General features: G+C 53.7%; 1 protein-coding gene and 1 long non-coding RNA gene across 2 annotated transcripts in view; one reads left to right on the forward strand and one right to left on the reverse strand.

Moving 5' to 3' along the window:
• The window catches only part of HS3ST4 (heparan sulfate-glucosamine 3-sulfotransferase 4), a 53,959-nt gene extending 27,282 nt beyond the window's left edge, over positions 1–26,677 (forward strand). Inside the window, exon 2 of the mRNA XM_064390062.1 lies at positions 23,192–26,677. Within this exon, the coding sequence (XP_064246132.1) occupies positions 23,192–23,828 (637 nt within the window). The 3' untranslated portion in view covers positions 23,829–26,677. The remainder of the gene's footprint in view (positions 1–23,191) is intronic.
• On the reverse strand, positions 15,616–18,156 carry LOC135281317 (uncharacterized). Its single transcript, XR_010348000.1, has 3 exons — positions 17,357–18,156; positions 16,806–16,887; positions 15,616–15,821 (listed from the first exon to the last, which is right to left on the reverse strand). It is a non-coding gene; the product is annotated as an uncharacterized LOC135281317 (long non-coding RNA).
• Positions 26,678–26,991: the final 314 nt, after the last annotated feature.

Genomic DNA, 26,991 nt, shown 5'->3' on the forward strand with positions numbered 1-26,991 from the left:
TGGTGCAGGGGCTTGTAGCTGCCAGAACACTGACCTGGCAGCCTGAAGGCTTGCCCAGCTCCACCTCAGGGAGCAGCACTCACTGACTCCAACGCCTCACCAGGGCCCACTCCCACGCTGCGCAGCTGGGAGCAGCAGCCCTCTCCATGGGCAGTGCCAGGAGTGACCCTGCTGCTGCCTGCGATGGACGGTGCTGAGAGGGACTGCTGACCTGTGCCAGCCTTGCTGGGACTGAGTCACTGCCTGGGCACCAGCGGGGCTGGAACACAGCTCAAATCCAGCAGGACAGGCGCAGAGCAAGAGTCTGAGAAACTATTGCTGATTCCCCAACGGCCTCAAAATATGTCTTTGTGTGGTGCTGCTTTTTGAATTGCTGCATTCACACAGCAGCTTGAGGGGAGTGATAAGGCTCATGAATATGGAAATTTTTCTCAGATGGGGGAAGGGGGTTTGCTGGGACCTGGGGTGCTCTCCTGAAGCGCTCCCATCCTGCCTTTCTTGGAGCACATGGAAGTGATGTGTGAGGCAGCCCCCAGTGCTCACATCCACCTGGCTCTTGGAGCCAGCACAGTGCTGGACCAGTGTGGGGAGCTCTGTGAGGATAGCATTACCTGTGCCTGTGTACAGACACCAGTTTTCCAGCAGGGCTGTGGGGCTGGGGTGCAGGCTGTGCTCTGCAGAAACGGGCTCAGCACACGCTGTCCCCACCGGCAGCTCAGCCCAGCATCGCGCTCCTTGCCCGCTGCAAATGGCTTTCCACTTTCTTGGCTTTGAGCACTCCTCTCCTTGCTAATCCGCCTGCCAGCTTGAAGCTAAACTTCCCCTTGCTCCCTGCAGCCATCTGATCTGCATGCAGCCAGAGCCTGTGGCTCAGAATAGACAGGCAGGAGCCCTGCTGCTGCTGGGGCTCTGTGTGCCCCCAGCCACAGTCTGTGGCAGCACGACTTGGTGTGTCCTGGGAGCCCCCACCAGTGCTGGCCTGGCTTAGTTCTGCCCAGGCCCTCAGATGGCTCCAGGGCTCAAGAGCCCCCAGTGCCGTGGGGCTCAGCATGCCAGTCCCTGGAGCCCTCAGTGCCCCCAGTCCCCAGCGGTGGGGCACAGTCTCCACCGCTGGGCATGGGGCTCAGCATGGAGCTTGTTGCACTGGTGCTGTGCCCAGCCTGCTCTGCACACTGCCACTGGTTATGGATCGCTCTGGAAATCTTTAAAGATTAACTTCTGGGAACAAATATGACATCTTTATGGAGAGCCAGAACAAGCTGCTTTAGCATTCGGGTGGCTGCTTTGCTGCACGGAGACATCTGTTTGCACCAGGATGCAGCGAGCAAATGATCTGTCAGCGTTCAGGGGCGCGTCCTGCCAGCAGCTGCTCCCCTTGATGGCAGGTACAGGTAACCTTGCCATCCGTGCAGCTGCACAAGCTGCGCTCCTCACACTGGTTACTACACCACGTTCCTGGCATGTGCTGTGAAACCAGCCAGCGTTTTCACTGTGTTCAGCCCCCAGCGTAAAGCCAGGCAGGGCATGGCCTTCCAGAAGCTTGGAGAGAGGGAGCAGCTGGCAGCAGCTGAATACATCCCCATCCTTTGGATTAACTTCTTTGCCACAGCTAGAGAGAGCTTTTCTTGCGGCCACGATGGCAGAGCACACCTGGGAGCAGGGACTCTGGCTTCCCAGGGGCACAGGACCACGGTGCAGGGCAGTGGAGTCTCCACAGCTGCTCTGCCACAAGAGGATCACCTGCTGCAAAGAGTAACTCTCCTGGTGCAAAGCCCAGCCTGTGCAGGGCAGCAGACTGTGTGAATGAAGGCACCTTTACCCAGAGCAGTGAATTGTCACTAGAAATCACTCAATGATTTATGTCAGGAAGAGCAAGTGACATATTGGGTCATCCTGCTCATCTCACTAGCCAGTATTTGTGCATTCCCTCTGGGATATTTGCCAGGGCTCTCTGATCCATCTCACGCTATGGAGTTTTCCCCCTTTCCCTGGGATGGCAATTCCCTGATTAACATGTTTTGCTTCCAGAAAACTTTCTCCAATATTCAGTCTGCGTTTTCCTTATGTTAATTTCTTGCCTTTACAGCACCTGATTAATAACTCTGTTTATGCCACTAGAATATTTGCAGGCCACTGCCATTGATGCGGGGACACTCAATAGAAGAGAGATGTCTGTAGGTCTAATTGCTTAATGAAGGGATGAGGAACATTCTCTGTTCCCCTGGGTTCTGTAGGACCAGCAGATGTTTCTGTGGTCTGACTGTCACAGCTGATGATCCCCTGGGCTGGCTCCAGCTTTCTGGTCACCCTTGTGTCCCCTTCTGCAGGCTCCTTGTCCCAGGGAATGCTGCTTCCACAATGCAATCAAAAATGGGACAGGGTTTCTGTATGGGTTCTTACTGACTTGCAAATTAGGGTAAAAACCCGCAGGGAAGATGCCCAACAGTGAGTGCCTGGGGGTCCAGGTTCCTTGGCCCCTCTGTCCAGGTGTGTGTGCATTTGGCACTCCCTACCTGTCTCTGAATCCGTCAGTTCTCTCTCTGTTTCCCCAGCTCTGGCTGTTCTTTTTGCTCCCAGCACGTGGCAGTTCCTCCTCCGCAGTCATGTAAAGCTGTGCATGCCCAGGCAGGGGCTGAAATCCAGCCTGATGTGCATTTCCTGGTTATCCAGTGGCACGGGAGGCTGACCTCCCTGTGCAGCCCAGGGATCTCCTGAGCCTGAGATCAGTGTGGCTCCCTGCTGCTGCCCAGGCATCTCCTCCATGGAGCAGCTTGCAGGAGCTCAGTTCCCCTCCTCGCCTGAGACTTTGGCAGCCTCAAAGTAAAAAGAGGCTCCAAAAGGTCTTCTGACCCCCTGCAAGGCTCCCCAGCCTTCTTGAGCAGAAGGAAAGGATCCATTAATGTTTGGCTTCATTTCTGTTTATCAAAGAGAAAAAAGCTTTTGTCAAGCATCAAAGTGGTGATTCAGGACACAAAGCAACTGCTTTGCTGTGGGCTCCTGAGGAACCTGAGGAAGGAAAACACTTGTTCAAAATTCCCCACTAAACTGGTGAATCTGAATACCCCAATTTGTTAAAAGAAGAGGATCAAGAAATCCCTATCTGCTGCAAGCCTCTCTGGAGTCTGGAGCTCTACCCAGGTCTGAAATCCTGGACAAGAAGGATGCCAGCATTGCACCCTGAGGGGATTTGGGACTCCAGGCTGGAGCTGGAGCCGGAGCCAGCTGTGCACAGAGCCCTCAGACAGACCCGAAAGTCCCAAACAGGCTGAAGCAGCTGCAAGGGAAATGTAAAATAAACATGTGGCCTGAAGTCCGGATGTGCAGTTTATTTTAAAACCTAATAACTCCAGATAATTGATAGTGGAGTGCAGTATTTTCCATGCGTTGGATTACGAGCGTCTGTCGCTCACCAGAAGCTGTAACCTTGAGCTATGAGACATTATTGGCAGTATTTAACACAAATCTGTTTTCCATCATTGTCAAATCCCACTTCAATATGCACCACAGGAAGAAAGCCGAATACTAAATTGATTTCTCTAATGGGAAGTGTTCTTCAGGAGATACCGACCTGTGTGGAGATGCATTAATAGGATTACAATGGAACCTTTTTATTTTGCTTTATTTTTAATGGAGATTTCCTATTCTGGCACACCTGTGAGATGCTGCTTGGCCACAGACACGGCGAGTCAAAGGCAAGGCAAGGCAGCATACCATGAGGGTCTGCTGTCTCTGGAGATGTAGCTCCTGAATGTGGGACTGTTACTGGGGTGGCTCTGCCAATCTGTGGCTGCAGGGAGCAGCCTGGAAACAGCAGCATTCACCAAACACCAAAGGAGAGCTCACCTGGTGCTGCTGACTGGGATGAGGTGCTGCATCCTGCTGGCACCCGACAGCGCCCAGGACATCCCTCCTTCTCCTGACTCAGCAGCCCTTGGGAGGGCCTGGAGGAACATCTGGAGGGAGCCCAGAGTCAGCTGGAGCTGGGTGTGGAAGCCAGGGCTCAGCAGCAGCCTGTCCCAGTGCTGGTGCTGTGCCCAGCAGCCAGTGGCCACAGGCACCAGGTGACCAGTCTGGGGATTGTTGGTGCCCAGCAGGCAGGAGGAAGATTTGCCTTCTCCCGGAGAGTGGGAGTTCTGTAAGCGACGAGGTAATTACTTTGATTCAGCATAAGCTGATTGACAGGAAGCTAATTGATATTTAAAAAGTTACTGTTTGTTCTGCCTGGGCTGGAGGGAGCCCCATGAACTTCTCTCACTTCCTCCTGCTGACCTTGCCTGAGCTGAGGCTTGGCTGGGAGTCCCAAGTCCGGGCACTGAAACCTCCCAGCTCTCTGGGGGTCTGTCCAGCGGGATGAGGAGTCAGGAGCTGCACCCACCCCGCAGGGCTGGTGGCTGTGCCTCAGCCCTTGAACAGCAGTTCACCTGGCAGCTGCTGACTCACACATAGCTGGGCACATGACAGTGCCACACTAAAATGTCTCTGTCAGAGCTGTGGGCTACTGCGAGGTTGTTTACAAGTCTGCCTGGCAAAGCTGGACCTTTCCGTGTGATATGCTGAGGATTTATGTCTGTAAATATTGAGGGATGTGTAGGAGGCGTGACGAGTGGCGGGGCCGTGCAGGGCAGACCCTGTGCAGGCAGGAGGTTTGCTCCCCACAGCTGCCCGGCAGGGCTGGGTGCTGTGCCCAGCTCAGGGTCCCAGTGTGCAGCGGCTCTGTGGCACACGGGGGCTGGGCTGCACTGGAGGATGCTGTGCAGGCAGGGAAGAGCCACCAACCATTTGACAAACAAGGCTTTACAGATTGACAGGAGCACATTACATGTTTCCAAAGGCAGTACGGTATGCTCTGGAGCTAATTTGAAGGAAGGTGTTGGATTCAGAGACAATGCTGCTCTGGCATACCCTGACATAACTGATGCTGTTGCCGTGGCAACTCCCAAATCTTGCCTTCCACTCTCAAAACCCACCTGGGTCTCCAGCTGCCCTGGGAGTGCACAGGGCTAGTGCTGCACACCCTCCCCCTGGGCACCTGCCTTTGGCTTTGGTCAGCAAGGCTCATCCTGCTGCTCCTGCAGCTCCAGCCCATCAGTCTCTTGCACTGCTTTGCCACAGCTGCCCCACTTCTCTGCTGCCTGTGCAGCCCTGGGCCCTGGGTAGGTATAAACAAGCTGCCACTGTGATGGATAAGAAAATCACAGCATCAGTTAGAGCAGATTATAGCTTTTTTCTCCCCTGACAGGAAGGAGATGTCTCTCCATACAAGCCTGAGGTTGCTCAGGGCAGCCACAACCTTCATCCGTCACTGCTGGTCCCCAAGCACTCCTCATCCAGAGATGCATGTGGTGGGAAATGCATCCACGTGGGCTGAGGCTCTTAAGGTGATCAGAGCTGATTGAGGCCATGCTGCCCTGAGCTCTGTCTCAGGCAGGAAACTTGTCCTGCTGCCTCCAAAGAAGCATGGCCTGTCCCTTCAAGCTGCAAAAGGCACAGCAAATATGGAGAGTCTAGAAAAGTCTGAGGTGACAGTGGGAAAAGTGATTTGGCCCCAGCCAGCATGTGTGCCCAGACTGGCTGCAGCTCTCAGCCCTGCTCTCGAGCCGTGCAGCTGGGATGCAGTGTGAGCACCTGCCTGTGGGCAGCCGTGGTAGCTTCAGACTGGCATCACCAGCTGGAGCCAGAGGAGCTGGGTCTGCCTTAAAGCAGGGTGTTCATGAGCAGTCAGATATCACAGAAACATCTGATGGGATTACTTGTGATGCTGAGAGTGTTGGGTCTGCTTCAGCTTTGTCCTGTTCTCAGCACAACCGTGAAAGGCAGAGCTGCCAAGTGTCCTGTGTGGTAGAGCCCCTGGAGGGCATGGGGGTCACACAGGGGCAGCAGCTGAGACTGGGCTGGAGTTATTGTTCTGGCAACGTGAGCAGGTTTCCTGGGAGGCTGGTGCCCTCCTGGCAGAAGCTGTGCGGGCAGAGCGCGCAGATGTGCGGTGCTGGCGTGGCAGCACACACCCATGCCAGAGACCCCTCCTCGCAGTGCCCCGGCGGCACTGGGGCCACTGGGCTCCGGGAGGATGCCCTGCTGGTTGTGTGGGAGCACTCTGAGGGGCACAGGCCGTGCAGCGTTTGCTGGGAGTGCAGCGCCTGTCAAGCAGCATTGATCCGGGTCTGTCTTACCTGAACGAGCCGCGGCCCCGAGCTAGTGCCAGGAAGTCTTTCCACTTAACAAGCACAATTAGGGCTGTGACACAATGGCAGGAAAGGAGCTCAGCAGCGGTGATTAATGTCCTCACACCTCTGTGTGCCACAGAGGGGCTGCACGGCTGCCTCTGGTGCAGGATGGCTGACCCCAGCCCTGCTTACCTGCGACACCTGTTTGCTGGAAACTTTCAAGAAGCTTTCAAGTACAGAGGAGAAACATTTCCTCTAGGAAGGTGTGTGGAAATGCAGTGCTTGGTGTTGGAACTGGACCTGTTGATGTTGTCCCTGCAGCCAGGATGCAGGGCAGGCAGGAGCTCGGGCTGGGGCAGGCGTGACGTGGTGCTGCCCTGCAGTGGCACTGGGATGTGCTGTGCCACAGTGGCTGCCTGTGGCAGGACAGGGCACAGGCTGGCAGGCTGGTGGCACATGGTGCCACTGTCAGCTGGGATGGAGCCACTCATGTTACACAGCTGTTTCCTGCTGAGGCTGTGCCCATTTTCCTTCCATGTAACCTGGGGCTTCTTCAGCTCCTTCCCAGCCATGCTGTCCCAGTGCCACCAGCCCAGTGTCTCTGCAGGTCGTGCCTGTGGTCCCAGTGGAGGGACCCTGCTGCTGGTGAGTGCCAGAGATTTCATTGTCTCTTTGCTAGTGGACGTGGGCATTAACATTATTATTTTGCATAGTGATTGGTGGCATGTGTAGCAAGGAGATCACCATGTGAGGAATGAGAAGTGAAGAGGTTTAGGGAAGCAGGATACTTGGGGGTTGAAGCAGCGTGTTTGAGTGCCATGAATCGATGCTCTGTGGCCAGGAGCCCACTCGGTGTGGGGAACCTGCTTCCAGCGCTGCCCTGGTTGGGCTGTGACTGCCTGAGCAGCCGGTGCAGTTCGGGGTGCCAGCCCCGGGATGGCAGGTGCCCAGCGCCGCTTGGCATCCGCCACAGGCAACGGCGGGCGGAAGCTTTCCCTCCCACGACGCCATACGGAAAGGCTTCTGTCACTGTGCCACTGCAGAGAGAGGAATTTAAAAGTGTGACAAGGCAGGTTCCTCTGAGCTGCCTCCAAATACCCGCCTAAGAATAGTATCTCCTCCAGAAGGGTGGCTGGCTCCAGGCTCCCGTCTCCGCGCTCCCAGCACTCCATCCCTCCTCCTGTCAGCCCGCGGGCTGTGACCAGCTGCCGGGATCGATGTGTGAGGGGCGGGGTGGGATTTGGGAGTCACACAGCCTGCACGGATCTTCTGCAACGTAAGTCTGCACTCCACCTGCACAAAAGCAGAAGTCATGGATTTATTCCTCAGTTCCTTCCCCTGCTAATAGCAGGCCCTGTGTGATGGCTCTGCCTGTGATGTCTGGGCACAGCAGCTTTACCAGGTGATAAACCTGGCTCGGTGAAGCCAGACTTTATGTCAAACACGCTGATGTTCCCCAAGCACAGCCCCAGCAGTGTGCAGCCTGATGCCAGCCGTGCAGCTCATGGGGTTAGGCAGTAGAGCCCCCACGTCCTGTCAGTGAGATACAGCAAATCTGGTGTACGTGGCATGAGAGAGGGGGAAAGAAGCTGGCAGGGGCTTCCTCCCTGCTGCCTTCCACTGCAGACATTTACCTTTGAAGCAATGTGCTGGAAGGTTTCCTTGCTGATTAAAGCTCAGCATTAGTATGCAGATGAAAATGTGAATCAGCCTAGATGAGGCTTCCTGGGCAGCAGTGGAAGTCAAGGATTTAATCTAGCCTGATCTTGGACATGGTTTAAACTCCTCAAAACAAGAGCACGTAACCTGCTGCAAAGGTTTCATTTCAGTAAACCTCCCTGTCAGCAAGCTCCAGCAGCCTCTGTTTGCCTTTGCAGTGGTGGTGGGCAGAGGTGAAGGGCCTGGCGTTGGTCCCCAGCTGCTGCCAGGACAGATCCTGGCATTCCTCTGTGCCCCTGGGCTGTGCTGCTTCACTCCAGCACCTGGCTGAACCTGTCTGTCTGAAATGCAGTGCTCTGAGCCTTCAGCCAGCTCCAGCCGAGCCACCACAACCCTCTCCAGGACTGTGGTGATGAGCAAGGGAGCTTACTGCTGCCGTTCAGGGACCTTGAGACCTCCCTTCTGTTCACCTTCTACTGCTTGTTGGAAAGCCCTGCTTCATGCTCTCCCTGTACCTTAGCAGGACCCCCACAGCTGTTTATGGGACCAGGACAGCTCCAGCCATGCTGGAGTTCTGAACCTCATCCTTTCAAGTTGTAGTATTTATTCATGAGAAACTAATTGTCGTCTCTATGCCAGGTTCTGGAATTTCTCCTGCCAAATCCCACATACATCCCTTTGATACAGAGGCCAAAGCAGTGGAAGTGCCAGCTAAGTCCCAAGTTTTGATGAGAATTTGCAGAAGCTCAGATTGCCTTGAGAGTCTCCAAATCCAAAGAGAATTCATGGGCTGCAAAGTCAATGAACTGCCCTGCCTGAGGGTACTTGGGGCAGGGCAGGGTTGATGATGTGTTTGGTGGCCACAGCTGAAGGAGCAGCTCACAGCCATGGTGGGGCAGAGAGCAGGGCCCCTCCTCACAGCCCACGGCTCAAAAGGTTCCTTGGCCAGGCTGCAGTGTGGCAGTGGTCCTGCCTTGTTCCAGGGGAGCGTGGGGAAGCACGGGAGGATGCCCTCAGCAGCTCTCAGGATGGCAGGTGGGCACAGCCATCCCCAGGCCCCAGCGCAGCCAGGCTTGTTCTGGGCAGCAGGAGGAGGGCAGGCAGAGAGGGAATGTCTCTGGACAGAGGACCAGCTGACTTGATCAGCGAGCACTTAATTAGTCTCTGTGTTAAAGCCTCCATCCATAGCAGCTGTACACAGGAGCTGTGGGGACAGGAAGAATTCTTCAGCAAGAACAAGCAGTGAGACTGTGGGCTCCCAGACCTTCCCTCCAGAGCTGGAAAGCCTTCACACCAGGAGCACAGCCAAGAACTGCTGGCAATGCCAGGCAGCCGAGCACAGCCCTCGCTGCTCCATCCTTATGCATAAATTACCTCCAGGCTCTGAGCTAAACAAAGGGCCCTGAAATAATTCTGCATTTTAATAAAGTCAGCATTCGTGCCACTGTCGTCCTTACAGAAAGAGAATTTGCATTTCCTTCTGCCAGCTCGCCCCACACAGCCTGCTGGCACTGAGGCCGGTGCACTCGCCTGTGTTCACACCAAGGACGACGTTAGATTTTGTTTCTTAATCACTGTGACACCAGAAACAGGGTAGAGCTGCCCAAAGCCCCAGACTAGAGAGCACACCAGTGTCTCCAAAGCCCTCCAGTGTTCAAGGGTGTCTGAAAAGCAGCGCTCTCCAAAACACTTGTGCTGGTGGCTGTGCATCTCCGTGTGTCCCCCTGGTCCCTCTGGCAGCAGCCTGTGGCAGGCTCACCCCATGGCTCTGAGAGCCGGGCAGGAAGAGCTGGTGCTTGCACTGCTGGTCTGTATTCCTGTGAAATCCGGAAAGAAACAAACCGCAGTTTCTCCCTCCCAAAGGGAAGGGATCCCCTGGGCTTGGAGTCTGCCAGCAGCTGTGCCTCCAGCAGGCAGCGTGCACTGAGCAGACGAGCAGCACCAGGATTCTGTGCAGGTGCTGATGGTGCTGGACAGGTGCTTCCCCGGGCAGAGCCATGTCTTCCTTCCCTTTGATGAGCCTGTCACCCCTCTCATTCCCCTTGTGTTTCCCTGCTGGACACAGGGCTTTGTCTGGCCTGAAGCACGCTGCCTGTCCAGCTGGAGCTGAGACTGGGGCCAGAGCTCCAGAGTGTGTCCTGCTGAGGGCTGTGGGGCTGCTGCAGCACAGAGGCACTTGCCTGCTCCAGGGTTTACCCCTCGTTCTGTGAGGGTCCCCAGCCCACACAGCTGTGTCCCACCAGTGCTGAGCACACCTCTGGCTGCAGCAGTCCCTGTGCATCCCTGCAGGGTGAGACCACTGTGTGTCCCTCTGCCACCCGTGACCTCCATCCCTCTGCTGGCGCCTGCGCCAAACCCTGCTGTGGGGGATGGCTGCGATCACAGCTTCCAGCGTGTTCAATTACTGCCAGTTAATGATGATTAATCTACAATTAAGGGCCTCTAAAGGGTAGTGTGTCTGTTAAATAAATATTGATCTTTCATTTGTGGCCACAGATATATTGCCCCAGTTATGGGAAGCACTGCAGCAGCAAAGCCGGGCTCTCCCAGAGAGAGATTCCCCACAGAACCCGAGCTCACAGGGCTGTTGGAAGAGTGGGGGCTGCCCAGTGCAGGGGCCTGGGCTTGCCTCGTCTCAGGGCTGGACAAGGATCATGATATCTGGGGTGTTTCAGTGCTGACTGGAAGCGCTCGGTCCTGTTGGTCCTGTTCCATTTGCAGAAGGGGTGTGGGAATGGGGATGCTGGAGCTGGTGCTTCTCTCTTGCATGACCCTTAATTTGCCTTGTAAAGTAAACAAATTGTCCAGAGGCTCCACTAGCAGCCTGACAACAAACTCCACACTGAATATACAATGTGTTTTCCAGCCCCCTTTCAGCCATGCTCTGGAGTGTCTGGCCAGCGTGGCCATGCCACTGCCCACACATGCATGCCCCACTGTGGGCTACCTGACTTCTGTTGGTCTGAGCCCACTCTCCAAAAGGTATTTTTCTAAAAATCTCTTATCAATTACTTGTTAGTCCTATGGCTCTTGCCCTTTTCTGAGGCATTGACCTCAAATAAACAAAGGCTACTTCAACCATTTGCCAGAGCCATCCAGTCCTGAATGCTGGAGCTCAGCAGGGATTTCTGCAGGAGTGTAGCACTCTTCTTTCTGACCTGTGATTCTTCTCCACACGCAGATGGGGTGGAAACACCATCCCACCCCACCTCCAGCCGTGTCCCAGGCAGTCCCTGTGTGCCCTGCTCCTTCTCCTGAGTACATGCCCAATCACTGTTCCCTCTGCAGTGCATTCCTTGGAAGCAGACTCACCAGGAGAACACTCTCTGGCTTTCTCTTTTATTTGAGGCATGTGTTTGGAACAGTGCTTTTGTTCCAAATGAACACGTTGATTCATTCAGAAGTGCAGTTTCTGTTTTTGAATCAGCAGAGCTGTTTATGCTCACAGTGTCCATAAAACTGTTATTTTAGTCCTGACACTGATGCTTATGAATAAAATTTAGATCTCATTCAGAAGAACATTAGCTGTAGCTATTTGGCTTCTTGTTAAAGCATTAATTTTTATTGAGACCACATTGCCAAGCAGCTCCTTCTGCATCTTGCAGCAACCAAGTACCTCAAAGTGGAGACTTGGGTAGGAGCAGATTGCAGCACGTGTCCCCCCGACCCTCGGCTCCAGCCACTCCATCCGCAGTCGCTGGATGATGGTGGGAACCTCCCAGTTCCCCAGGTGAGCAGGGCACATGGAGCAGGGCACCATTCTCAGGGGAGATGCTGGGGTCTGCCAGAGGTGACAGGAGCTGACACAGCAGTGCTTGCTCGTGCAGGGTGGATGTTGGATGTTCTGGTGCCAATTAGCTCTCCTATGTATTTATTGCACCTTTTTGCTCGAAGCAAGCTGTTAAATGTCAGAAACACTTTAGCATTTTAGCAGAAAGATAATTTTTAATAGATTCCACCTACAAAAAGGAGCTGACTGGCAGAATATTAAACTCAGGGAGATTTATTTTTACTCTGTGCCTCCAAACAGCTTGAGATAACCATTTTTGCATGGCTCCTTGCTGATTAATGCTGCTGTCTCTTGCCTGTCCTCCTCACTTGGTGCTATGGCAGCTGTGGTCTCTCACATCCCATTAACCTTGTCTGCAGAAGGGATACCTGGCCAAAGCAAAGAATTAGCCCTTGTAATTAGGAATGTAAACATCTCGCACTGCCTGCTAACATCCACACATCCTTCCCTGCCTGCTACCCGTGCTTGTTAGGGCAGGATACCCCCAGACAGGCTATTCCTATCATCAGCTTCCCACATACCAGCTTTCAATACTTTCTAGTTGAAGGAAAGCCCAAATAAAGCTCAAATCAAACCCAAAGTAGCTTTGGTTCTTCAGGGACTAAGGTGGATGTTCTGTCAGTGCTGGTTTTGCTCTCAAAACGTGCACTGGCAGCTGGTGGGGTTTGCTGGGACTGTGGAGAGTCTTTCCTCTTCTTAGCAGAGCTGATGGATGCCGGGGATGCAGGCTGGCACTGGCCAAGCAGCAGTTGTTAGTGATGGTGCTGTTTGTACCCAGGCACTGCAGCTGCTGGCACAGCACCAGGCCAGCCCCAAGTGCTTCCACAGCACTGCCTGAGGTCTTGCAGGGATGTCACCTGTCACCTCTGCCTGTGGCCCAGGTTTGATTTTTGGGTGAAGCTGTATCAGTCTGTTCTCAGTATGAGCAGTGACTCCCTAGTGCAGGATGGAGCAGTTGAGTCACTGTTCGTAATAGAGCAGCTTCTGAAAATTCAGGTGACTTTATTTGTTTCTTGGTGATATAATGAGCTGTTTTGAGTGATGCTAGATTTAATGGCTAAATCAATGTGTGTATTTAGTGTTAGCCTTTATTTTAGAACTAAGTGACATGAGATAAGCAGACTTAGAGAGTGTTAATTGGTTTGTGTTTAGCATTTACACTAATCAGACTGTGCAGTGCTGCCCAGAGCTCTTCAACACTAGTAATTCTGTTTATCCAAACCAGGAATTGTTTACTCTATTGACTGGAGTGGCATCAGGCTGTTTTTTCACTCACTTGGATGTTACACTACATGTGTGAATTAACAGAGAGCCCTGGCTAACCCTGAGTGGTGCTGCACACAGCGTGTGGGGAAAGGTGGCTGAGCAAACCCTGCTGAGACAGAAGGCAGCAGGAGCAGCAGGACAGCCCTCCTGCCTCGGTGCTGCTGTGAGCAGGCGGCAAGAGGAGCCTGCCCTCCCTGCCCAGCCCTCTGCCACACGCAGCTCCCATCGCCCTGCTCCTGCTGGAGCTCTGGGCAGCAGGATCACAACACTTCCCATGGGCCAGCGCTGCAGGGCTGTGACAGCTTGTGGGCTGAGATGCTGGGGCTGTGCTCTCCAGAGAGGGGAACTCCCAGGGCAGTGTGGATGTGCCAGGACCCTCCTCTGCAGTTGTGGCTGGGCTGCCTGGCCTGGGCTCACACCCATCCTGTACTGGGAGCAGATGTCTGGGCAGGAGCCCACCAGAGCATCTAGGAGCCAGCCACAGCACACTCTGGCCAGCCAGCAACACACAGCACGGCTGCCTTCAAAATGGCTTGAAAATTGTCTCACCATTGCTCTGTTCCCATCACCTGGCTGGTTTTATTAGAGTTGGTTTTGGATCATTTAATTTTTATCTAAACATTGACTTCCCAGCTGAGCTCTTGGAGTGCTCTGGCTCCCTGGCTGCTGCTGAGCCCCTGGAAATGGAACTGCCTGTAGGATGTGCTGACAGCCCTTGCTGCTGCTGGGAGCTGCCTCCTGAGCTGCCCCTGGCCCTTCCCTGTGCAGTTCCAGTGCTCACTTTGCTCACTTTGCCCCTGACCCTTGCAGGGCTAGGTATGATTCACCTGTGAGAACCCATGCTGTGCTTCCCCAGCAAGGATACTCTGGGTAAGAGAGGTCAGACATGCCACAGCCTGCTGCTGCTCCAGGCTGCTCTAGGCTGTGCTGGGAGGCACAGCGAGATGAATTCCCTTTTATTTTCCAAAGTGCTGTTTTACTGATTTCTGCCGACCAGCCCCAGACTGGGCTGCAGTGCCCCAGGTGCCACCCCTGGGGGTAGTGGAGAGAGCCCAGAGTCAGCATTATCTGCAGCTGCAGCAGCGTGGTGACAGTCCCTGGGATGGACGTTAAATCACTTGTGAGGGCAAGCAGAGGGATGTCACTGGGGCTCAGGGAGGAAGCTCTGCGGTACCGCTTGCACTGACTGTGTGATCCGAGTCAGAATGAGAATCATAAATCTTGATTATTCTCTGTCTCAGCTGATTTGAACCAAATGCCTTGGACAGGGATATAGTTCACATCTCGCTGAAAACTGCAAAAAAACTGATTAAATGTACAAACTGATATCAATAGCACTCTATCTCTGTTAATGCCCAAACTGTCAGAGTTTGGGGAGAGGATCCTGTGTGGGCGGGCTCTGTCCCAGCCCAGATCAGCTTCCTGAGGGGTTTCAGGGCAGCTTTCTCCCCACTGTTACTTATTTTGGTACTTCGTTCCTGCAATTCTGGCTGTTATTATGATGCTGTCAATTACAGATGGCATCTCTGATTCTGATTGCACTTTGCTTACAATTAAGCATCCTATAGAAAAATGGAAATGCTGGGTCATTAACATAGTGTAATAATAAGGTAAACCATTCAATTATGGAGGAAAAACCACTTTGAATAATAAGGATATTGTATGCCTAAAAGACATTCAGATGCCAGTGTATTACCATTCTTGCATACATAATAAATGAACTTAAACCCAAAAATAATCAACAGAAGCAAATAATAAATAGCTGTGTCCTCGGCAGCAGCCTGGCTAGCATCACTCCCTCCAGGGGCAGAGGAGCAGCACTTGAGGGGGGAATGGACGAGTCTTGGATCTGTGTAGTCCTTGCAGTTGTTTTGGGAGATGCCTTGGCCACTGCAGGACTTGTCTGATGCTGGAGCTGACGTGGTTTCCACTTGCATGGGGAGGAGCAGAGAAGGGGCTGGGGCACTGGTGTGCATTGCTGCAACAGCCAGGGGAGCACTGGGCTCTGCCTGGGGCATCTGCTGGGCTCCAGAGGCTGGATGCAGACACTGGTCCTCTGTAGATTAAACAGTGGGATGTTGTGCTATGGGCAGCCGAGAGGCTAATGCAGTTGGGAAGATCTCGCCACTCAGTGTCTCTGTGGAGGGATGTGGAGCTGGCTTTGCTGGCTGCAGCAGCTGCTGAGAGCCCGTGACCTGCGCAGCTGCCCCTTCAGCTGCTCTGCCTGCAGCACTGCTGGCTGGCACGGATCCATCTCACTGACAGCTAGGACAGGAACGGGAAACTGCAGGTGTGAAGTGCAGAGGGTCATGCTCTGGCCACCACCTCTGACCTGCCCGGGGCTCCTGCGGCAGCCTTGATGGTGGCTTTGTGTCCAGCCTTTTCGCGCTGGTGCCGCTGGCCCGAGGGCAGGAGTCCCTCTCCATGCCCGGCTGCCGGCCGTGCTGGAGCTCAGCGCAGGGTGTGAACGATTACTGCTGTTTTCACCCTCTTTGGCAGTATCGCTCCTCCATAACAATTCCCAGCCTTTTAGCTGCTGATGGCTTACCTATTACTCTGGCACTGCGTTAGGATAACATCCAGATACATCTGAAGAATAGAATTTATTTACTCTTTTCCCTGAAAAGCTTTTAGTATGATACAGCTGTGGTGCTTTCACTTAGGCAGCCATTATTGCCAGGATGTTTTTCCTTGTAGAATTAAATTTTCCAGAAGATGAAAAAGGACTCCTCAGGATATGCAGCTCCAAAGCACTATATTTTAATATTTTATTTCCCTGGCCTTCTTTGGGAAGGGCCCATCCCATCCTTGGGAAGCTGGAGTGATTTGAACCACGCAGTTGAGTCTGATCAGTGTTGGGTGTCAGCTGCACGGTGTGCACAGAGCTCTCCCCATGAGTTGTTGCTTTTCCACATCCAGCTGGCTGTTCCAGGTACTGCAGCCTGCAATACCAACAGCTTCTGTTATTGAGTCTTGAAACTCCACAGGCATCACTTAGCAACCAGGGCTGGGCTGGCTGGCGGCACTCCTGGCTGGAGTGGAGCACTCCTGGGTGGGAGCACTCCTGGGTGGGAGCTCTCCTGGGTGGGAGCACTCCTGGCTGGGGGCACTCCTGGCTGGGGGCACTCCTGGGTGGGGGCACTCCTGGGTGGAGTGGGAGCACTCCTGGCTGTGGGCACTCCTGGCTGGGGGCACTCCTGGCTGGGGGCACTCCTGGCTGTAGTGGAGCACTCTGCACGGGGGTCTGTGTGGGCTTGGTGCTCTGCTTGGGGCAGGAAGGACACGGCTGGTGCTGGGGGTACTGCTGCATGTTGGTATTGATCTCCCAGACTGGGAGTGCCAAGGGGGCAGGAAGGAGTGTGTGTGATGGCGCTGCCAGCAAAGTGCACTGGATTGCATGTTCAGAGAGGTTTCTGTCCTGCAGAGATTGCATGTGCATCAGCATTGCATGTAGCTCTGCGCCATAGCTGAGCACGGCATGGGGCAAGAAAAACCAGTGGAAAGTGAGGGAACTGGCACTGAGGGGGCTTGAACTCCTGTGTTGAAGGGAAATCGGGACTGGGAGCAGACTAGCTTGACTTGCACATCCTCAGTAAGAGGAGGCAGGCTTCACCTGTGCCTGCCCGAGTCCTCATTCCAGCACTGTGCTGTAACTGTGACTAATATAGAAATTAAATCCAGTAGACAACGCTAAGAGATTCCCAGTGAATAGGACCATGGGCTTCTGTAGGGAATGGTAGTGAGACTTCATCAAAATAACTTTGACAGCAGAGGGGTTAGAAATACACATTTCCTGCCTTTTCCACAACCATAGCTGACTGCTGACCAACAACAAATCTTGCACTAAAATTGGAGAGATTGGGCCAAACTTGTCCCTGGTCAAACAATGTCAGGCACTGCCCCATCAGGAACCCCACAGCACTAACCTGAGCCTGTGCAATTTGTGTGAGAGCTGTTCAGGCAAGGGATTTGGGCACAAGGCAGCAGCCACGTCCCAGAGGAGATCCACTTGAGGAAAGAACAGAAGAAAGCAAGATTTAGCATTGAGATCATAATTTCAGATTACATTGTGCAAGTATCAACAGTCTATACTCATGAGAACCTTGGGGAACACAATGCTGCAGCAGCTCTCCCAGCTAGGCTGATCAGTGAGGGTTGGTTTTAATTGCAGTTGAATGGATCTAACCTTGTGATGTCTGTTCACAAAGCATTGCCAGATTAATATAGGTTCCATAGATGCTTCTGCTAAAAGACTTTAATGGATCAGCTTAGTACTCTGCTCCATGATTATAGCATTCCTACCCACCTATCATGCCTGAGCCAGATGGTCCCAGTGAAATCAGAGCATATTTATATTTTTGTCTGCTACTCAGCCACCTGCCCACTGATTTTGTTGCATAGTGGTAGGAGGAGAGGAGACTTCCTGGGTGCAGTTTGCCCCCTTGCCCCTTTCCCTAGCCACAGTATCTGTCTCCACCTGCCAAAGGAGCCCGGAGGAGGCGCAGGCTGTCCCTCGGGGTGCCAGGGAGCCTTGCCCGGCCGTCTGGAGGGCAGCCACGTCCTGGACAGCGGCAGGGCTCCGGCCCCCGGCACAGAGACAGCCTCTTCCCAGGGTGCCGGGGGATGTTTCCAGTTCCATGGGTGATGAGAGCCATTAAGAAGGTACAAGTACTAAAGAGGTCTTGAGCGATGCCTATAAAACCTTTGAATCCTTGACAGAATCAATATCAGGTTCTCAGGAGTAACTTCTTATCCAGGCCAACTTAAGCACATGCCAATGAGCCGTTAAAGATTTTGCATTTTGCGGAGACACAGAAGCCCTTTCATTGGGATTGTCGGACTCTGGACTAGGCGATATTGTGAAAAATCACGTTAGAATGGTCTGTGCTCGCAGGCTGTGCTGTGTGGCTGCAGCGGGGCTCCGGGGCGCATCCTGCCTGCAGCCCCGTGCCTCCTGCGAGGGGCAGCGCCGACCCTGCCCAGGACAGCAGGCGGGGAGCGCGGGGAGGCGGGGAGCAGGAGCTGTGCCCCGAGTTGTGGAGGTGCTGGGGGCGGCAGCTGCGGTGCAGCCCGTGCGGGCAGGGCCCGCTGTGCCCGGCCGCCGCTCGGGTACCCCGCTAGCCGCACGGCTTCCACTCTGGCATCTCGGTTGCCATGGCAGCTCCGAGCTGCCATTCTCTGATCAGCTCAGCTCCCAGCTAGTCAACACGCGTTAGCACCTGCGTTGGTATGGCAACCCGGCTCCGCGCTGCATCCGGCCGTGCTGCGGACGGACGGACGGACGGACGGACGGACGGACGGCTCCAGGCGGCCCTGGACGCGCTGGGAGAAGGGCTGGCCCTGCTGAGGGACACTGGGGCACTCCCGAGCCCCAGCTGCCTCTTGTTCCCTGGCTGCATTGGGAACTCACCCCGGCTGCAGCATCCTGGGCTCCCGCATCCTGCCTGGGGACGCTGGGGACAATCTCAGCAGGGACATGGCTGGCACCGAGCAAGGACGTGTCCTTGCACTCCCAAACTGCCCCCCACAAGCGTGTTCTGCATGGACAGTGAATGTCTTTGGAACCTCTGGGAAGAGGGAAAGCAACAGTGCTGGCAGCCACTAATTTGGGGTTACAAGCCCTGCAAAAGCAGAATGCAAGTCACAGAGCGGGGTGGTTCACCCCCTTCTCCCAGCCACCAGATTCCTAACCACTGAACTCTTCCAGTGAGTCTCCTGAGGATAGTTTGTGTTCCTTTGGCCCCCAGTCTGAACTGGCAGCTGCTTTTCTGAAAGGGCTTTATCATTTATGTTCCGTGTTTTTTAACAGACATATGTGAGCTGTTTGAATTAGAGCAATGTGAATCTATTAGGCAGCGACAGATGCAAGTTTTGTGTCTCTTATTAGAAGGGATTGGCTTCTGAGGTTTAGTGATGTGCAAAGGATTGGACTTTGGAGAGATTAAAATTATTTTCAGCGTTAAGCACAATATTTCTGAGCTAATGCACTCACTCTTGAATATAGATTCACAGACTGAAAAGATTATAAAACATTAAACCTATGTAAATTCAGCTGTAAATTTATGTTTGAACAAATTCAACAAGAGATTTGACTCGGGGGCTTATAGCAAATGGGTTCTGCTTTTAATGCGTACTGCGGGCTCAGTTGCAATGCTGCTCTCCCCTTGAAAGTCCCACGCCTGCTGAATTACTGGCAGGTCACAGCTGACAGCTCAAGCAATTATACTGGAATGTGTTAATAATAAAAAGAAAAAGGATTCATGTTTGTCTTTTCAGAAGACAAAAGCAGCTGTTTGCTCCACCCCAAGGAGCAGCAGAGAAGAGCTCTGTGGGCAGGTGACACTGGCAGCACCTGGCCATTTCCTCTTTCCATGGCAGCTGTGCAAATCCTTGTCCTCCTCTGTGATTCCCCAAGCCCCGGGAGTTGTTATGAAGTTTTTTCTCTTGTTGAGAACATGAAAATACAGTTAACAAAGACTCCTTTTGAGTGGGATTGCAGGAAACCTGCAGCATGGTGAACAAGCTGCCTACACAGAGATAAATGACAGCTGTGACTGAAGGAATAAACAAGATAATCTGGATTTAAATAAACCACAAGGGGATTTTGGCAACATGCAAATTCGCAAATTTATAAAATGTATCCTTTGAAAATAAAGAGCTTGTTTGAAGCCAGCAGTTAAGAGCAATTACTACAGCACATTTTCCCAATGAGGGCCTCTGCTCCAGGCCAGGGCGGGCGGGAGCCAGCTGTCCTGCCTGCTGCCCGCAGAGGCTGGGGGCCTTCTCTGCAGGGAGCAGGAACCTGCAGTGAGAGCAGCCCCTGTGCAGCTCAGGCGTGCACAGAGCAGTCTGCCCCTCCTCAGCCTCTGAGGAGCGCTGGGGAATGAACAGGAAAGGAGAGAAATATCCAAAGCCCAAGCAAGTGCTCAGTAATATATATTGGGTCTTCTGCTTGGAGGACGAGGTGATTCCTGGGTCCAAGGCCAGCATGACAGTTCAGTTTTGGCATTGCACAGTGCAGTGGTGCTGCACCAACAAGCACAAGGGGATGACACCCGTCCCGTAAGGGAGCAGGGGGTTTGCTCCTGCTGTGTCAGCAGAGCTCCTGCAGTGGATTGTTGTCACTGCTCCCCTTTTCCAGGTGAGCAGTGATGAAGAGAGAGGAGGTGCAGGTGGGAGACACCAGTGGCAGAGCCATGAGTAGACGTGTCCCATTCCAACACTTCTCCTCCTGCAGTGCCCTGTGGAGGCATGTCAGGTGCAGTCGCTCCCCGGCCGTGCATCTTCAGCAACCAGACTGGCCTCAAAAGGGACACAAACACTGCAGGGAAAGCCAAAGTGTGTTCCAGAGGGAGCAAAGCCCTAGCCCCATGCTGCAAACTGCTCTGCATCAGCCGCTGCAGGAGAGCGCTGCTCCGCCTGCACACACAGAGCTGGTTAGAATTCTGTCGGCACACACGCAATTAGGGCAGAGCACATGGCAGCAGCTCTGTGAAGGTTAACTGCTCTGAGGAGCATTCCTGCCGTGCCAGAGGCTCGGTTGCTCCAGCTTTAACACCCCTGTTATTCCCAGCAGCAGGAGCTGGCCGTGCAGTGTGCCGCTCTCTGTTTGGCAGCAGTTATCTTGTGCCCCCGGCTGCACTCGGGGCACCGGCCCCAGGGCTGCAGGCTCCAGCCTCCTTCACCTGCACAGTGCAGCTTGGCTCCTGCCCAGCAGGGCAGCACATGGCGGGAGATTCTGAAACGCAGCAGAGTTTGGGGTAAAGCCTTTCTGTACGTATGTCCCAGAGCCACAGTCGCTCCGGGCTCTGCAGGGCCAGGGTGTCCTGAGGACAAATTGTAGCTTCCAGCTTTATGCTTAAAACTGTACAGCAAATGCTGAATCTGCTTCTCCTCCTCTTTTCCTTGATCACTGCTTCCCTGTTTTCTCTCCTCAGGGCCAGCCCATCCATCTATTTGTCTTTATTGTGCACGGAGTTAAACACAGTCCTTAAATGTGGCAACACTTCCAGATTATTAGCTCTGCAATTTCTTGGCTCCAGTTTATTATGGTAACATTATCTGAAGGGGCAGTTGTAATTAACATATTTATTCATGCTTCTTTTATGAACCCTCGGTGTGTTTGCTTTATACAAACCAAAGCAAATGCCCTGGGGCATCTGGTGCTGCTGTGGGGAGCAGACACCATGGTGGCTGTTGTCCTTGCTGCAGGTGGTGTACCTTGGTGGTGGGACACCTTGCTGCAGGTGGGTCGCTCCCCATCCTCCCCTGCCAGCTGACAGCCATGGGCTGTGAGAGTGGGCACGGAGCAGCGCTGCTGGGGCAGCACCTCCACTCCCCCACCCTCGCAGTACAGCAGTGGGCACCCAAGGGCTCATCTCTGATCATACTGTGGGTCTTGCTGGCATGTGCATAGCCATAAAAGCTGCTTCCTTCCCACAGGGCTGTTAAGGCCCCGTACTGGATTCCCCAGGGAAGCTGGTCTGTAATTCTGCAGCATCTGCAGTCCCCAGGTGCTCATATCCCTGTTAATATTTTTCTTAATTTTTTTTTTTCTTAAAGGAATAAATACCTCAAGATACATCATTCTGACTAATCCTTGCTCCCTTCATGTCACTGCTGCCCACATGGCTGATGCAAGGCATGCATGAAGCACCAGAGTGCTCTGGACAAAGACAAGGTTGAGGCACCTTGTTGTTGGGAAGGCAGCTGCAGTGGGACCTGATGCCATGGGGATGGGCTTTCCCATAGAGCCTGGCCACCAGCAGGCTGGCCCTGAGACAGGGAGTCCTGCAGCCCTGCAGGCCACATTGCTGCTACTCAGACAGACACCACTCAACAGGAAAGGCTCTGCAACAGGACAGGGGCAGCCAGGAACGCCAGCCTCTTCACCCAAAATGCTGAGGACACTGGCAGCCCTGTGGCAGCAGCAAACCCACCCTCACTCTTGCCTTGGCAGGAGACCCCGCATCACCCCTGCTCTCAGCAGAACAAGCCTGGTGGGCTGGATGGCACCAGCAGTGAATACACAAATTACAGAGGCGTTAAAGCCAGTTGATGCCTTTAGCAGTCAAATATGAGGTGACACTTGACAGGCACATCTAGCAGGCTGTGCCTATCATCCGCTTCTGCTCCAGGCTTCAGCTGTGTTATTCCTGAAATGGGTCTTGCTGGGGCCCAGCAGTTTGACGTCAGCATTACTGTGGCTGTCGCTGCCCAAGGTGCTCTCACAGAGCCATTTCAAGCCTATTCATGTTATTTCCTCACCATATGTTTGTACTAAAAATAGTTGCAGTACAAAGGGATAATCCTGCAAGGCCCTGGGCATCGCCATCCTCCGTTCTGACACAGGAGATGTGCCCAGTGCTGTGAGTGCTTCCCCGGGGCAGTGACCCCGTTCCTGTCCCTGGCACTGAGGCACTGGGGCTGGGCGTGGGCAGCAGGCAGGTCCCTGGCTGTGGCACAGCCTCCAGCCCCGGTGCCATCTGGCAGCACAACAGGTGTGAACGAGGCTGTGACACTCCTGCAGGGGGCATCTTGTGGGTCCCTTCCAATTCAGCTTATTCTGTGATCACTTAAAACCCTCTGGCTGGCTATGATAATCCTTAACTGGTGGCACTGGGACAAGAATTTACCTCTTCATTTTCTTAGACATAACTGCTATCTCAATGCAGTTTCATTTTACAATATGGTAATATGCTATCCAGGAAAATCTTGCTACATGCTAATTTATCCAGTAGGCAAATTCCTTTTGGCTAATAAAAGTGCTTGCACAGGAAGCTCAAAACCCAGCAGCAATTAATTATTGACAGAGCATGTGAATTAGAGATAAAAGAAAAGTCATTCTTTCTCACACACAAGATAGTAAATAAATTTAATTATTGTACTAGAAGCAAGGGATCTTATTCTGTATTAAGTTTTATTAGCTGAGACATTTAAAAGCATGTCATCATAACAAAAAGGTCCTGTGTAATCCGAGCTGCGCCGCTCCGTACACGGCTCTGGAGTGAATAGGCTTAATTGAGCAAATGGGAGCAGATGGCTTCTGAGCAGGCAGGTATTGTGCAGGTTTAGTGTCAATTAGCTTTGGTCTGCACATGCCTATGGCAAATTGTCTGCATAATGTGTCACCAAGGCTGACTTGACATTTTGGGTGCCCACCTTGGCCAGGGGCTGAGAAGAAACAAAGCCAGAAGGACTTGGGTCTGGGGGTCACAGACAGCATCTCCCCTCCTGCATGTCCCACCAACACCTGCACAAGGTGCCCAGCCTGCCCGGCCCCTCGCTAACCACCTCCTCTGCTTTTGCACAGGAACGTGATGCCCAAGACGCTGGAGGGCCAGATCACCATGGAGAAGACCCCCAGCTACTTCGTGACCAACGAGGCGCCGCGGCGCATCCACTCCATGGCCAAGGACACCAAGCTGATCGTGGTGGTGCGCAACCCCGTCACCCGCGCCATCTCGGACTACACGCAGACGCTCTCCAAGAAGCCAGAGATCCCCACCTTTGAGGTGCTGGCCTTCAAGAACCGGACTCTGGGGCTGATTGATGCCTCCTGGAGTGCTATCCGCATCGGGATTTATGCCCTGCACTTGGAAAACTGGCTCCAGTACTTCCCCCTCTCCCAGATCCTGTTTGTCAGTGGTGAGAGGCTCATCACTGACCCAGCTGGGGAAATGGCCAAGGTCCAGGACTTCTTAGGCCTCAAGAGGATTGTGACAGAGAAGCATTTTTATTTTAATAAAACAAAGGGGTTTCCCTGTCTGAAGAAGCCAGAGGACAGCAGTGCTCCCCGGTGTTTGGGCAAGTCCAAGGGTCGAACTCACCCCAAAATAGACCCAGACGTCATCCACAGACTGCGGAAGTTTTACAAACCCTTCAATGTCATGTTTTACCAAATGACAGGCCAAGATTTCCAGTGGGAGCAGGAAGAAAGTGATAAGTAGAACCACAAAATCAGGAAAATTTTTTTTTTGTTTTTGGGATGTGAATCATCATTTGAGACCCAAAACTCTCTTGGGGCCAGAGGCTCAGCCCTGTGTGTAACAGGCTCTTGTGTTGTCAGGGCTGCAGCAGAAGTCGCCCCACATGTGCAGTTCTGGAACTGTAGTGGCCTGTCACCTTGGGCTGTCCCCACCACGGCGCTGGGGGTCAGGGGCAGGTGGGAGGAGGAGGAGGCAGGGGAGCACGGCTCCTCAGGGTGATGGGGCACTTTGTGTCAACGTTTCACTGCTGGTGTCCCCCTTGCAGCCAGGCAGGCAGGTCCAGACCTCCTGCCATGGCAAGCTGGCAAGAGGGTGGCTCCCAAAACCCAGCACTGGGACAAACCCATAGATTTGATTTCTCCTGCCCTGCACTTTAGTTTTGCCCAAACAGCAGCATCAGATCTGGTCAATTCAGGCCTTGTGCACTCACATGCACACTGGTCTTTGTGTGTGGAAGGAATAAAGCCAGTTATGCTGCAAAGGAACTATGTACAGGAACTTCATTTGCACCAAACGATTCAATTACTTCTTGCACTAAAACTAGAATTTACCAAGTGCCACAGACACCTGGTCTCAATTCTCCTCTGACTGATGGGTGCACCTCCACTGTTGGAAGAGAGTTGTTTTTTCTTTGCTGAGATACTCAGTGAGATCAGAACTGGGGTCTCCCCAGGTCTCCACCCTCCTGGAAGCTGAAAGAACACTCCAGGCTGCCCAGGAGTGAGCCAGGCTCCCACTGCCCAGCCAGGCTGCCAAGGCACAGTGTGGTGCCACCCGTGCCCACACAGCACCTCCTGGCCAGGCTGTGCCATGCCCTGCTCCAGGTTTGGAGCCAGTGTTGCCAGTGGGGACCGAGGGGGTGGCTGCAGGGTGGAGGCCTGGGACAGCCCCAGCACGGGGTCTGACAGTCAGGACCCCTGGCACTGCCATTGTTTGCACCTTGAAAATGCAATCCCTGCTGCTGGCTGTGGACAGCTGGGGTCGCAGAACAGGGAAGCAGCCTTCATCTTACTTCAGAATTACAAAAGAGCAATTAATTCCCAGGCAAGCACTGCTCAGCGCACAAAACCTGTGCTTTCTAGTGGAATGACCAGGTCACCTACATTTTCAGATCCTGGCAGAAATTATAGAATAAACCTGTATCCCCAGTCGATCACCCAGAGTCATCAGCTGTTTGCTGGGCCCAGCAGACAGGAGCAGAGCTTACACAACTGCACAGTTCCACCTCCACTGCTGCGGGAAACCAGGCAGAGGGGGAGCAGAGGTGAAATGCAGAGCTGCTGAAATGGTCCCGTGCATGGTGATTTCTCAGGGCACTCAGATACTGCTGGCAGCTCTCTTTGCTCTGATGAGGGCTAAGGCTACCTCCAGTTGAGGTGTATCCTCATGAGAGCCCCCTCACGTTGGCAGGTCTCCAGAAGAGGTGCAGGAAGGGGTTGCTGTGGGAGGACCAGGACTCGGTTCTGGTTGAGCTGAAAGAACTCCCTCCAGCTGCAGCTAACCAGATGAAACCACTGTTGCATTCCCTGGGTGACAAGCTGGCCCTGCTCAGGGTTCCAGGCCTGTCGTGTGGCTCACTACGCCGTGACTGGTGCAGTGCCTTGCATTGGATGAGAAGAGCTGAAGCCATTTGGACCATTTGCTGCGTGGCCCGTGCTGGAGGGACACTGCGAGGTCCCTGGTGACATCACGTCAGTTCCCATCAGCCTGGTCAGATTTAAAAACAGCTCCTGACATAGCACAGTTTTCACCAACCCACAAACTCCCAAATTACTACAGGAAAATTGGAAGTATATAATAAGAATAATCTTATGGTGTTTCACACGTTATTGAAATATCAGAACAGGTCCTACATGAAACCTGCTGCTGCATAATTTGGTGCAAGATGCTGAATGGAGGACAAGGGGCTCCAGAGGGGTGTCTGGGAATCTCTGCCCATCTCCGGAGCGCTGCACCCAGCGTGGCGTGGGGCTGGGCCTGGCTCTGGCTGCCTGGCAGAGGGGCTCAGCTGGGGCTGGGGGCTCCTGGGTGGGCTGGGGACACACTGCCCCCTGTGCCCCTCCGCCTGCCCCCCACACTCACTCCCTCATTGCTGCCATAGATTCAGAGGTTTATTTTTTATACCAGACGCTATCTCCAGCTCGGCAGGAGCTGATGGGTGCCCACTGGGAGGGGAGACCCTGCTCCTCTTCCCCGAGCGCCTGCTCCATGGTCTCCAGCCCCTCAGCAGGGTGGGACAGCACACTGCAGCCCCACAACCCTGTCCCAGGTGCAGCTGAGGTGCTGCCAGTGCTGCAGTGCTGGGAGGGAGCAGGGGCACACCACTCACCCTGGGCTGGGGCATGGGGACTGGGGTGGGGGCTCGTGTTATTTTGTTTTGCTCTTTGGAAATGCGCCCCATTTATGCCCCACTGCAGCTAGGGCTGGATGGGGGAATTATTTTCTATCTGGCCAGAGAGAGGCCTGCCAAATGAGAGTCAGGTTAATAGCACTTTTTTAAGAAAAAACTATTCAAATGTCAGCATTAGAATACACAGGAAATTGAATTTTGTATTTGGTTTCAATTAGCAAAGCATAAATTATATTTAATTTTATACACAGACTGAGTGATTCATTGTTCTGGAAAAGCTGGTACTTTCTGGTTCAGAGACTGGAAATGGAGAGTGGGTCTGTTCTGAATCTTACTTGCTGTGCTGTCACTGCCTCCCCAGTGCGTCTCTGTCCGTCAGTGTCTCTGTACCTGAACGATGTGACTGTCCTGAACTGAACCCTGGAACCCCCAGCACTAAACAATAAATCATTGTAGCAGCTGCGTTTCTCTGCTCCGTTTCTCTTGGCCCCCCAGCAGCTCCAACGCCCCATGAGCAGGAGCCAGGACAGGACAGCGCTGGCCGTGACCTGCCAGCCCAGCTGGCTGCTGTGACTTGCCCCACGGGCCATGGCCCTGCAGCCAAAAGGGCTGGGCAAGGCACTGCTGCAGCCAGGACCAGAGTGGGGACCGGGACCAGAACCAGCTGGGCCAGCCTGCAAGTCCTGGTGTGGGGGAGAGCATTCCTCACTCACCTCTGAGTTTGGGGTGCACCTCCCAGGGTCACAAAGAACAAATCCCCGAGCAGTACCTGGG

Source organism: Passer domesticus, chromosome 15 (genome assembly GCF_036417665.1).
Source record: "Passer domesticus isolate bPasDom1 chromosome 15, bPasDom1.hap1, whole genome shotgun sequence".
Classification (NCBI taxonomy): domain Eukaryota; kingdom Metazoa; phylum Chordata; class Aves; order Passeriformes; family Passeridae; genus Passer; species Passer domesticus.